The sequence below is a fragment of the Mus pahari genome, chromosome 13 (genome assembly GCF_900095145.1).
Source record: "Mus pahari chromosome 13, PAHARI_EIJ_v1.1, whole genome shotgun sequence".
In the NCBI taxonomy this organism is placed as follows: Eukaryota; Metazoa; Chordata; class Mammalia; order Rodentia; family Muridae; genus Mus; species Mus pahari.
The window spans coordinates 27181710-27192327 of NC_034602.1; the positions used below are offsets into that span (position 1 = coordinate 27181710).

The following is a 10618-nucleotide window of genomic DNA, read 5'->3' on the forward strand; positions in this document are numbered from 1 at the left end:
GAGAAAGAGTCTCGAGGCTGGAGAAATGGCTCAGCCGTTAAAAGCTATTATTGCGCTTGCAGAAGATTTGAGTTCGGTTCCCAGAATCCATGTTGGGTGGCTCGCTGTTGTCTATAATTCCAGCTCTAGGGGATCTGACACTTTCTTTTGGCCTCCATGGGCACCACACACATGTACATATTCCCACAGTGGGGAGCCCCATGTCTTCCAGGCCATCAGCGACCAATTCCAGGACCTAGAGTAGAAGCCCAGCCTGGCTGTGGCCACTGCCTCACTGTGGAGTCTATGGTCAGGACACTGATTGCTGGTGTCTGCTCAGGAAGGCAGACTGTCCACAATGGTGTCATACCAGGGTTAGAAAAGGGAGGAAGCAGCCGGGCAGTATTGGCCAGCACTTGGGAGGCAGAGGCAGGCGGATTTCTGAGTTCGAGACCAGCCTGGTCTACAGAGTGAGTTCCAGGACAGCCAGGGCTACACAGAGAAAAGTGATGAATCAGGAAAAAGCCTGACAGTTTAAAGAACCAGAAGCCAAGTTCAAAAAGCTCAAAAGGACGGGAAGTCAGGGAAGGGGCAGGTCTGATCTACCTAGGAAAACAAGCATGGAGATACAGAAACTGCGCTGTGAAGGGAAGAAAACTGAGAGCAGAGGATCTGCCCCTGGGTGAGGTGGGCAGGTAGGGGTCCACTCACCCTGTTGGAGTGCTCTGGCTGGGGTCCAGCTTGCCATCCTGTTGAGTGGTCTCCAGCTGTGCGATCAGGCCGTCGATCTGCCCGATCATCTGCTGCACTCGCTTGGACAGCCTCTTGCTAGCTGCAGATTCTTCTATGTACTTCTCCTCACCCGTCTTTGAAAGTTCCTTCTTGATCTCCTGTAAGTCCTAATTTAAAAAGTTGATCCCCCAAAAAGAGGGAGGGTGCTACATTAATTTGAACTTAAAAATTAAGTCATTAATTTGTACTGGGATGTGGCTCAGTGGTACAAGGTACTATGCACCAGGTCCTGTGCTTGATCCCCAGCTCCACAAAACAGAAATCAACCAAACAAAAGAATTAAATTCAGCCTCAGGAATTGGAGAGTCTTATTTCTCTCATGCAAACTTATTCTTATTAATTTATTTTTGTAAATTCAAACTTTTAAAATCTATTCTGAATTTCAACTTTCTTTGTAGTTAGCAATGAATAAATACAAAGGCTCAAGGATGCCTAAGCACCGCCTTCTTTACATGGGTCAGAGGTCACAGGGCTAAAAGCAGGGTGAGGAGCAGAAGGGATGAGGCACTGCCTTGTCTGGTGAAAAACGTGGTTTCTGGTGGACAAGTCACATAGCCAGAGGGGAGTACCACAGGGAAGATGAGAGACAGAAATTGATTTTCAGCAACAATCTCTAACTCATTACTTTTCCAGCAGAGTGGGGATAATGGTATCATTACGGCAGAGTAGAAAACTGACTGTTGGGGCTGAGGCTGTAGTGAGTAGAACAGCACTTATCTAGCATTATGAAAGAAAGGAAAGGAGGGAGGCAAAGAAGGGAGGGAGGGACAACCACAGATAAAAAAGAAGGAGCATGGAGAGCCCTGAATGAAAGTATGATTTCAAGCATTACGTGACCAAGCTGTTCCCATGACCCTTGGGTTCTGACAGCTATCTCTATCTACTTAGCAGCAACAAGGGTCGCATCTACCTACACAGGCCCCATCATCTACCCACCCTGTTCCGTGTAGGCCTGGGCCAGGACAGCTGATGGAGACTGGTTACCTACAATGGTCCATATCCACCCACCTCACTGTAGTCCTGGACATCCTCTTTCAGCAGCTCCAGCTCCTCCTTCTCCTTGGTCAGGGACTTCTTCTGCTCCTGCAGCTTAGAGCAGGCATCACTGAGGATGTCAATTTCCTCCTTGGTAATCTCTTCTCCCTGGAGAGAAAGGAGGACGTAGATAAACCTAAGTCCAGGGAACAATAGCTTCTGCTCTTCTCTAAATGCTGAAAGCCTTTCTGTTCATACCACACAGGCAAGCACTTGAGGACAGCCTCAAGTGAGTTGAAACTCAGCCCTGAGCTATGCTGGCTATTTCCAAATGCTTCTTTATATTCCCCAGGATTCCATCCCCAGGCGAGATTGGCCTGCCTTTTGCTCTCTGGGACAGCCTTTGTTTTCTAGAACGTTACTGGAGACGGATTACCAGCTCTGCTTCTTTTTATCAAATTACCTATTTTGATGTCAAATCTGGACAGCAATACCACAGCCTTCCCCTTCTTAGTGGCTTTTAGTAACTGCAATGACAGCTGCTGTGAATATCTGTGTATAGGTGTAGAGCAGCTGATGCTAGGGTAGAAGTTTGCTACTCTAGAAAACCATTAAAGTGGTTTCCAAAGTGACCCAGGCCCTCCACATCCTCACCAACCCTGGATGGAGGGAGGGCCTTTTTAATGTTTAGGAGGCACAGAAAGGCAGATCTCTGAGTCTGAAGCCAGCCTGGTCTACAGAGCAAGTTCCAGGACAGCCAGGGCTACACAGAGTCACCCTGTCTTTTTTTTTTTCTTCGAGACAGGGTGACTCTGTGTAGCCCTGGCTGTCCTGGAACTTACTCTGTAGACCAGGCTGGTCTCGAACTCAGAAACCCACCTGCCTCTGCCTCCTGAGTGATGGGATTAAAGGTGTGCACCACCACTGCCCAGCTGCTATCTTACATTTTTAAAAGATTGTTTATGAGTATGTACATGGGTGTGTTTTGCCTATATGTATATCTATGTACCACATGTCTGCCTTGTTCCTGAGAAGACTAGAGAAGGGAGCATTGGCTCCCCTGGACTGGAGTTACAGATAGCTGTGAGCTGCCATGTGGGTGCTGAGAATCAAATCTGGGTCTTAGGGAAGAACAGGCGGTGCTCCTTGTGTCCTGGTCATGTGCCTCACCTTCAGACCTTCCAGTGCAGGCGCCGTATCCTTCAGGACCTCTGAGGGCAAGATCACATCATCCACCTGAGGCTGAGGCTGAGGCTCAGGCCCTGGCCTCCCAGGGAGAGTGGCTTCTGCTACTTCTGGCTGGATGTCCTTCTGAAATGCAAGCAGTACCGCACTGTCACCTTGGTCACCTGGCTTTGGTTCCACACTCAGCATGTCGCCCTGACAGGTCACACTTGGAATACTCTGCAGTGATAGGGAGACCGACTGATCACTCTCCAGTAGCAGTAATTCCCTCCACCCACGATGAGCCAGCCACCTGAGGCCACCTCAACAGATTCAGTCTGGGCCTGTTGTTCCACCTCGGGGCCTGAGTCTAGGTCTGAACTACAAGCACCAGTAACATTACAGCTTCCTGCAGCTTCTGAGACCGCGGAAGCCAAAAGTGAACAGTCATGGGGAGTCAGCAACTGGCAGGAAAACAACCCTGAGGAGCTGGGTCCCTTGGCGACTCCTGCTTGGTTGCTAAGCTGGTCCCTCCCATGCCAATGGTGACCAGAGAGAAGTTACATCATGTCTTCTACTGCACTGTCCCTGAGAGCTATGGCTCTACAGCCAAGCACTCCTGTGCCCTTGAACCACTTTAACCCCGGCAGAGAAAGACGGGATAGATCTGAGAGCCACATACACAGGTACAAGACAGGTTCTAAGGAACTTGTCTGGGACAGCTTTGGGTCTCACAGAGTGTCTGTCTGTCAGTGCAGGCTGCTCACCACAGCCTCAGAGGCTCTCTTTAGTTCTTCCAGGTGTTCTTGTTGGATAGCGGCCTCTTCCTGCAGTGTGGCCTCCAGTTTCGCCTTGTTGTCTACCTTTTCGCCTTCCACCTCTGCCGCTTTCACCTGAGCCTCCTTTGCCTTCAGAGGAAAGGAGAAAGAAGAAGGTAACTGTACTGAGCCTGAGGTGGCAGAGCTGAAGTTCCCTTGCCTCTCTCTGAGCAATGTTACCACCCAGGCTTCATACAGAATGACAGAGTACACAATGACATGCTGCTGCCCGCGTTTAAAGGCTTTAAGGCTTCAAAGGGTAAGGTTCCCCATCCACAGGGGACAGTATGAGTTAAAGCATAAGAGAAAAAAATAAAAAAATAATGTCAGTTCAGATAGGCCACCCTGGCACTGCTGTGCCTGAGACTGTACCAGACAGGAGGCTGGGCAGGGAGACAGACCAGAGAGCTGATGAAGAGGCTGATGGAGCTGATGATCCAAGGGCTCCTGGATGTGGAGTGATGGGCTCATCCCAAGCCCACAGAGATAAGCAGTCAAAAGGGTCTTTGACAATACATACCACAATTTCTGGAAGGGTCTGCAAGGTGGACTTCAGCTGGTCGGCAGGTGAGAGGGTGTCTGGGAGGTACATGGCCCGGGACAGTATGAGCAGTGATGTGGGGATCTCGTGATGCAGGTGCAAGTCCAGCCACTGGAAGGAAAGCACAGTCACTGGGCATGCTGTCCTCACCTGACCCACAGCCCCAGTGCCTCTCCTGCAAGGTGATGGATGCCCACCCCAGTTTCCTTTTGTGGCTATGTTTAGTTGAGAGATACAAAGTCTGGATGCCACAAGCAAACATGACCGGAGCAAATTGGTTCAATAAGTCACTAAAAGTCATTTTCCAAAGAAGGTATTTCAAAAATAGCTTCCAAGGGCTGAAAAGATCACTTGCTGCTTCTGCAGAGGACCTGCGTTCAGATCCTAACATTCACATGGCCACTCACAACTCTTTCTAGCTCCAGTTATGGGGACCAGACACCCTCTTCTGGTCTCCATAGGCACTTGCATGCATGAGGTATACAAACATTCCAGTACCCATACAAATATAATACATATAAAAATATACCCAGTATATATAAAGTATACACGTGCATGCCCTTCAGGAAACTGAACAACTGATCATCAGCTCCAGGTACCTTGAGAATGGTCAGTGTGCTCTGAGCTTAAAAACAGGCTGATGCACTGGCCCAGGGGTGGTGGTGCTTACCTGCAATCCCTGCCCTAGCTGAGGCAGGAGGATCACACAAACTATGGCAGCCTAGGCACTTGAAAAATAAAAACAGGCCTAGGGTACAATGTGCATATTCATTTATGGTACCTATTACTATTACTATTTGTAACTTCTTTGTTTACTTTACATCTATTTTTTTTTTTTTTTTTTTTTTTTGAGAAACATATGCATGCATAGAAATCCACATTTCTCTCCCTTTCAGTTCCTCCCCTGTTCCCAGAATTGCTTCTCGTAACAAGACATCAGAAAGCTATGTACATTTATGGAACAGAAAAGAACACACTTTTCCAATTTTTTTTTTTTTTTTATCAAANTCACTCTGTAGACCAGGCTGGCCTCGAACTCAGAAATCCTCCTGCCTCTGCCTCCCAAGTGCTGGGATTAAAGGCATGCGCCACCACGCCCAGTTTACATCTATTTATTTGGAAGGGGACGGCAGCACATGCCACAGAGACACAGCTGAGTCAGGGAGTGGCGTTTAGGAGTCGCTCTTCCCTTCTTCTTTTTAAAATTATTTATTTATTTTATGTAAGAACACTGTAGCTGTCTTCAGACACCCCAGAAGAGGGCATCAGATTTCATTATGGGTGGTTGTGAGCCACCATGTGGTTGCTGGGATTTAAACTCAGAACCTCTAGAAGAGCAGTCAGTGCTCTTAACCGCTGAGCCATCTCTCCAGCCCCTCGCTCTTCCCTTCTATTATATGGGTTCTGGGATGGAATTCAGGCTGTCAAACGTGGAGCACCTTTACTCTTGGCGCTGCCTTATTTATTGGCCCATGTGTTTATACAGAAATAAAAATAACTTTAGAAATGCTGAAGCAGAAGGACACCCAAGAAATCTGAGGCCAGCCTGGGACATACAGTATGAGACCTTTCCTAGAAAAATGTTCCCACTTTCTTTTTTGAATTTTGGAGGGCAGGCTGATGTGATGGCTTATACCTTTGATCTCAGCACTTGAGGAGGAAAGGGCAGAGGTGAATGAATCTCTGTGAATTCAAGACTGGTTTAGTCCACACAGCAAGTTCTAGGACAGCCATGGCTACACAGTAAGATCTGGTTTCATACAACAAAGAAACAAAATTTTTAGAGGGTGGAGGCTATAGCTCAATGGCAAAGTGTTGCCCTAGCATATGTGTAGCCTTTGGCAGAACCTCCAACACTATGTAAAAGCAAGCTGAAGGCTGATGAGATGGTCTAGCAAGTAGAGCCATCCTACCCCCACCCCCACGACAAGGCAGGGTTTCTCTGTATAGCCCTGGCTGCCCTAGAACTCACTATGTAGACCAGCCTGGCTTTTAACTGAGAGACCAGCCTGCCTCTGCCTCCTAAGTGCTGGGATTAAAGGCAAAACCACACCTGGCTTGATACATTTGTTTATAGACTATAACTTGAGATTGAAGTCTAGATCCCAAAGGTGGAATGAGAGAACAGATTTCTGCAGTTGTCTTCTGACTTCCACACAAGAACAGAAAACGAGTTCATACTTATATGCAGGTCTACATGAGCTCATGCCTATCAGGGTGTTTCACTGACGCCAAGACAATCTCTCAAGTGGACAGAAAAGGCTGTTACGTTTTGTTCACATACAGGGCAATAGATGAGAAACAGCTCAGCTGTTAAGAGCACTTGTTCTGGTACAGGACCTAGATTCTGTTCCCCACACCCACATGGATGGTTGTTATTGTCTGTAACTCTGGTAACTCTGGTTCCAGGTGACCCAACACCTTCTCTTAACTCCCAAGGGTATGGGAATGAATGTGATCCATAATCATAGATGCAGTCATACACATAAGAATAATAAATAGTGAGAGAAGATCCACCAAACCCTCGAGAGACTTGAGGCCCCAGGGAGTGGGAAGGTCTCGTGGGGTAGGGGTGGGAGGGTGGGGACATCCTCTTGGGCCAGGGGAGGAGGTATAGGATGGGGAGCAGTTGGGGGATGAAGTCTGGACTGTAAAAAAGGATTAAAGAATATATATATATATATATATATATATATATATATATATATATATATATATATATATATATATATATATATATATATATATATATATATATAAAATATATATCTCAACCCAAGTCTGAGAATAAAGTAATGTTGAACCTTTGATATATATATAAATAAATGAGCCAAGTGTGATGACACTTCTTTAATCCTAACACTCAGGAGGCAGAGGCAGGCCGATCTTTGAGTTTGAGGCCAGCCTAATCTAGAGATGGGAGTTCCAGGACAGGTAAGTCTACACAGAGAAACCTCGTCTTGAAAACCAAAATAAAAAGAAATACTAAGGATGTGTGAAAAGGCTGAGCAGCAGCAGCAGCGGGAAGGCAGAAGCAAACATGACCACAACCTTGGATCCCCAATTCACCAATAAGCACAGCCTTGGTGTGTGCTGAGAATCCATGTGGTAGCCTTTGGAAGACAAACGCTAAGAAAGGACTGCAGAAATATGTTAAGTGGAAAGTGGATATCCACCCATCATACACATGTGTACAGTACACAGGACAGTGGGTACCCACTCATTTTACACATGTGGACAGTATAAGGGACAGTTGGTATCCACTCATCATACACATGTGGACAGCACACAGGACAGTGGGTATCCACTCATCATACACATGTGGACAGCACACGGGACAGTGGGTACCCACTCATCTTACACATGTGGACAGTACACGGGACAGTGGGTACCCAACTCATCTTACACATGTGGACAGTACACGGGACAGTGGATATCCACTCATCATACACATGTGGACAGTACACGGGACAATGGCAGGTGAACAACTGCCAAGGGCACTAAGGCATGAAGCTGACTTAGGAGGAAGACCAGGCTCATGGGTCATATCCATTAAGCCTTCTGATGTGAAAGATGACGGGCTGTAAATGCTACCTACTGCCATAGACCTGCAAGGGGCTGCTGCATCAGAACCTCAACCTGAGGCCGAGTGCAGTGTCACATACCAAGCACCCACTCAGAGAAGGCCAGGCACAGGGGAGCTGAGAAGGTGCATGCAATGTGGCCTGAAACTTGATTTTTAGTTGTAGAAGCTCTTACATTTCTGATTGTTGCTGGGCGGTACAGGTGTACCCCTTTAATTCCAGCACTCGGGAAGAAGAGCCAGGTGGACCCCTGAGGTTAAGGTCAGCCTGGTGTACTGAGCAAAGAGCAAGTTCCAGGACAGCCAGGACTACAAAGAGAAACCTTGTCTCAAAAATACAAAAACAAAAGAAAAAAACCAAAACAGAACAAAATCTTTTTTCTTGCTTTTGATTACCTTGCCTTCACATCTGGAGTGCCAGGATTACAGTTGTGTACAACCATGCTAATATGGCACTAGAGATCCAATCCAGGGCCTGTGCACGTTAAGCAGGTTCTCTCAACTCACCTATTTCTTTCACTGTTTGTTTGTTCTGCATCACAGTGTTACTCTAGAGCTCAGGCTAGCCTCAGACTCTGATCCTTCTGTCTTAAAATGTGCCACAGACTCAGGCTTCTGTGTGAGTGTACTCTACGCTGAGTGAGGATGGAATTCTGGGCATTTGCGCCAGATATGCTTTCACTTGGGTCACACCCCAACTTCAAAGGCTTCTTAGTCTGAAGACTACCCCAACCCACACCAAGCAAACAAACAAAACCCAAACTCAAGCGCGTGCTAGTCTGGAGCAAAGGTGGATGATTCCCAGTAGAAGAAAAGCTATGCACCTGCGCCAGCCAGCCATGGAGGCCACATACCTGTTTCAGCTGGCCCTTCAGACGGTCTTCTGTGACGCCGAGTGCTCGCATGCCTCGTGCTCGACATGCTGCCTGCAATTCCTTCACAGTCAGACTGTCCACCCCTTCCTCAGAAATCAGCTGGAAGAGAAAGTAAGCCAATTATTGCTTTGCAAGATCATCCCAGATCTATGACACTGATGTTAACACAACTGGGAGAAACTATTGAATTAGAAACCATTTTCCTGGGGCACGTGTTGCTCTTGCAGAGGACCTGGATTTGGTTCTCATATCCCACAGTAGCTCACAACCATCTGTAACTACAGTTCCAGGAAGTCTGATGCCCCCTTCTGACTTCCATGGGCACCAGGCACTCGTGTGGTGAGCATGTGGGCAAAACACTCATATACATACAATTTTAAAAATGAAGGAGGAGGTGGCAGAGGAGGAAGAGGAGAAGCAGCAGCAGCCATTTTCCTGATATGTTTTACTGAGGAATTAGGCTGAGGTATAGCTCAGTGCCTTGAGACTTAAAGGTCTATCCCTGGTACCCCTCACCCCCCCAAAAAAAAAAAGACAAAATAGTGCCAGCAGAGCAGGTTCTGAGTCTCAAGTGACTTGTGACATCCAGAAAATAAAAGGACCTTGAAAACACACCATGACTAGACTTGACCCCAGGATGTCAAACATGCCACCTCTATGTATGCACTTCCTAGAGAAGGTGCCAGGGAGGACCGACTTCTTTCCGTGCTAGAACTCTGTCCTGCCAGCAGAACCAGCCCAGCACTGCCTGCCCAGGACCTGCCACAGAATGCTCAGTGTAGTGACAATCCTGGAACTTTGGTTTCTTTAAAAAAACACAGAAATATTATAAAAATGTTTTCCTTTTAATCCCAGGTGTGGGGTGTATGGCTGTTTCAGACTGTCCACAGCAGCTGACTCTGATTTGCCTTGTGCTAGAGCAGGGGAGTGATTTTGCCAGCTGCAGATAGTTTCTGCAATTGTGTGACATTTGGAATTCTAAGGGCTTTTCAGAGGGTATATAAATGTTAGGGCCCCAAGAGGTTCGGGGATGTCGTTAGTCATGGTTTGTTAAGTAGTGGTGTGTAAAGGAGAAACAACAAGAAGAAATTAGATATTTTTTTTTTAATAGTATAGAATAGTTTATTCAGGGCATAGGGAAGGGAGTTAAGAGGATAATAGAGGCAGAGAAAGGCAGAGAGAGAGAGAGAGAGAGAGAGAGAGAGAGAGAGAGAGAGAGAGAGAGGAGGGGGAGGAGGAAGAGGAGATGAGAAGTGGAGGCTGGCCATGAGCATGTGGAGAGGGAGGAAGGGACAAGAGGCAGAGCGGGGCAGGGACACAGGGCAAGAGCAAGAGAGGAGCGAGAGAGAGTAAGAGGGAAATGAGATATTCTGATGGTGAAGATCAAACTTGTCCCGTGAACTTGATGCCCCTAATCAGCAGAAAGTAGTCTAATCATACAGTTCCCTTCCCAATCTCTGACTTTATTCAGAGATCTCTTTCCTTTCCTCGCCACCCAGTTTTTCTCTCCTACCTAGTGTTAAGAGGTTGAAAGGGTGGAAGAAAGAAGAACCCGAAAAGAAGCAAGAGATGGCTGCAGTTCAGTGTCCACAATGTTGAGAGAGAGAGAGAGGCCTGATACCCTGATGACACCTTGGCCTCATACCCGGAGGTGTTTCCTCTGCTACAGTCTCTGGCTACACAGGTCATTGTGAGCCTGATTTGGAACACAGGAGACCTAGAGACCTGGAGGAAGCAATAGCTGAGAGAGAAGCGAGGTACACACTGCGGTGCTGCCTTGTGCCTGTCAACGCCTGAGCCGCCACGCCTATAACTGTACAACTGTCCTATTGACTGCACCACTGCTCCATTTTTTTTAAAATTAAATTTTCTTTTCTTTTTTTTTTTTTTT

At 47.1% G+C, this 10618-nt stretch overlaps 1 protein-coding gene across 1 annotated transcript in view; it reads right to left on the bottom strand.

Annotated features, from left to right (window-relative positions):
- Letm1 (leucine zipper and EF-hand containing transmembrane protein 1) overlaps window positions 1-10618 on the bottom strand; it is a 46408-nt gene that overhangs the window by 4838 nt on the left and 30952 nt on the right. Inside the window, exons 7-12 of the mRNA XM_021210298.2 lie at window positions 8707-8826; window positions 4249-4380; window positions 3678-3818; window positions 2917-3057; window positions 1780-1914; window positions 691-878 (exon numbers count right to left, since the gene is read on the bottom strand). Coding sequence (XP_021065957.1) covers window positions 691-878; window positions 1780-1914; window positions 2917-3057; window positions 3678-3818; window positions 4249-4380; window positions 8707-8826 — 857 coding nt within the window. The remainder of the gene's footprint in view (window positions 1-690; window positions 879-1779; window positions 1915-2916; window positions 3058-3677; window positions 3819-4248; window positions 4381-8706; window positions 8827-10618) is intronic.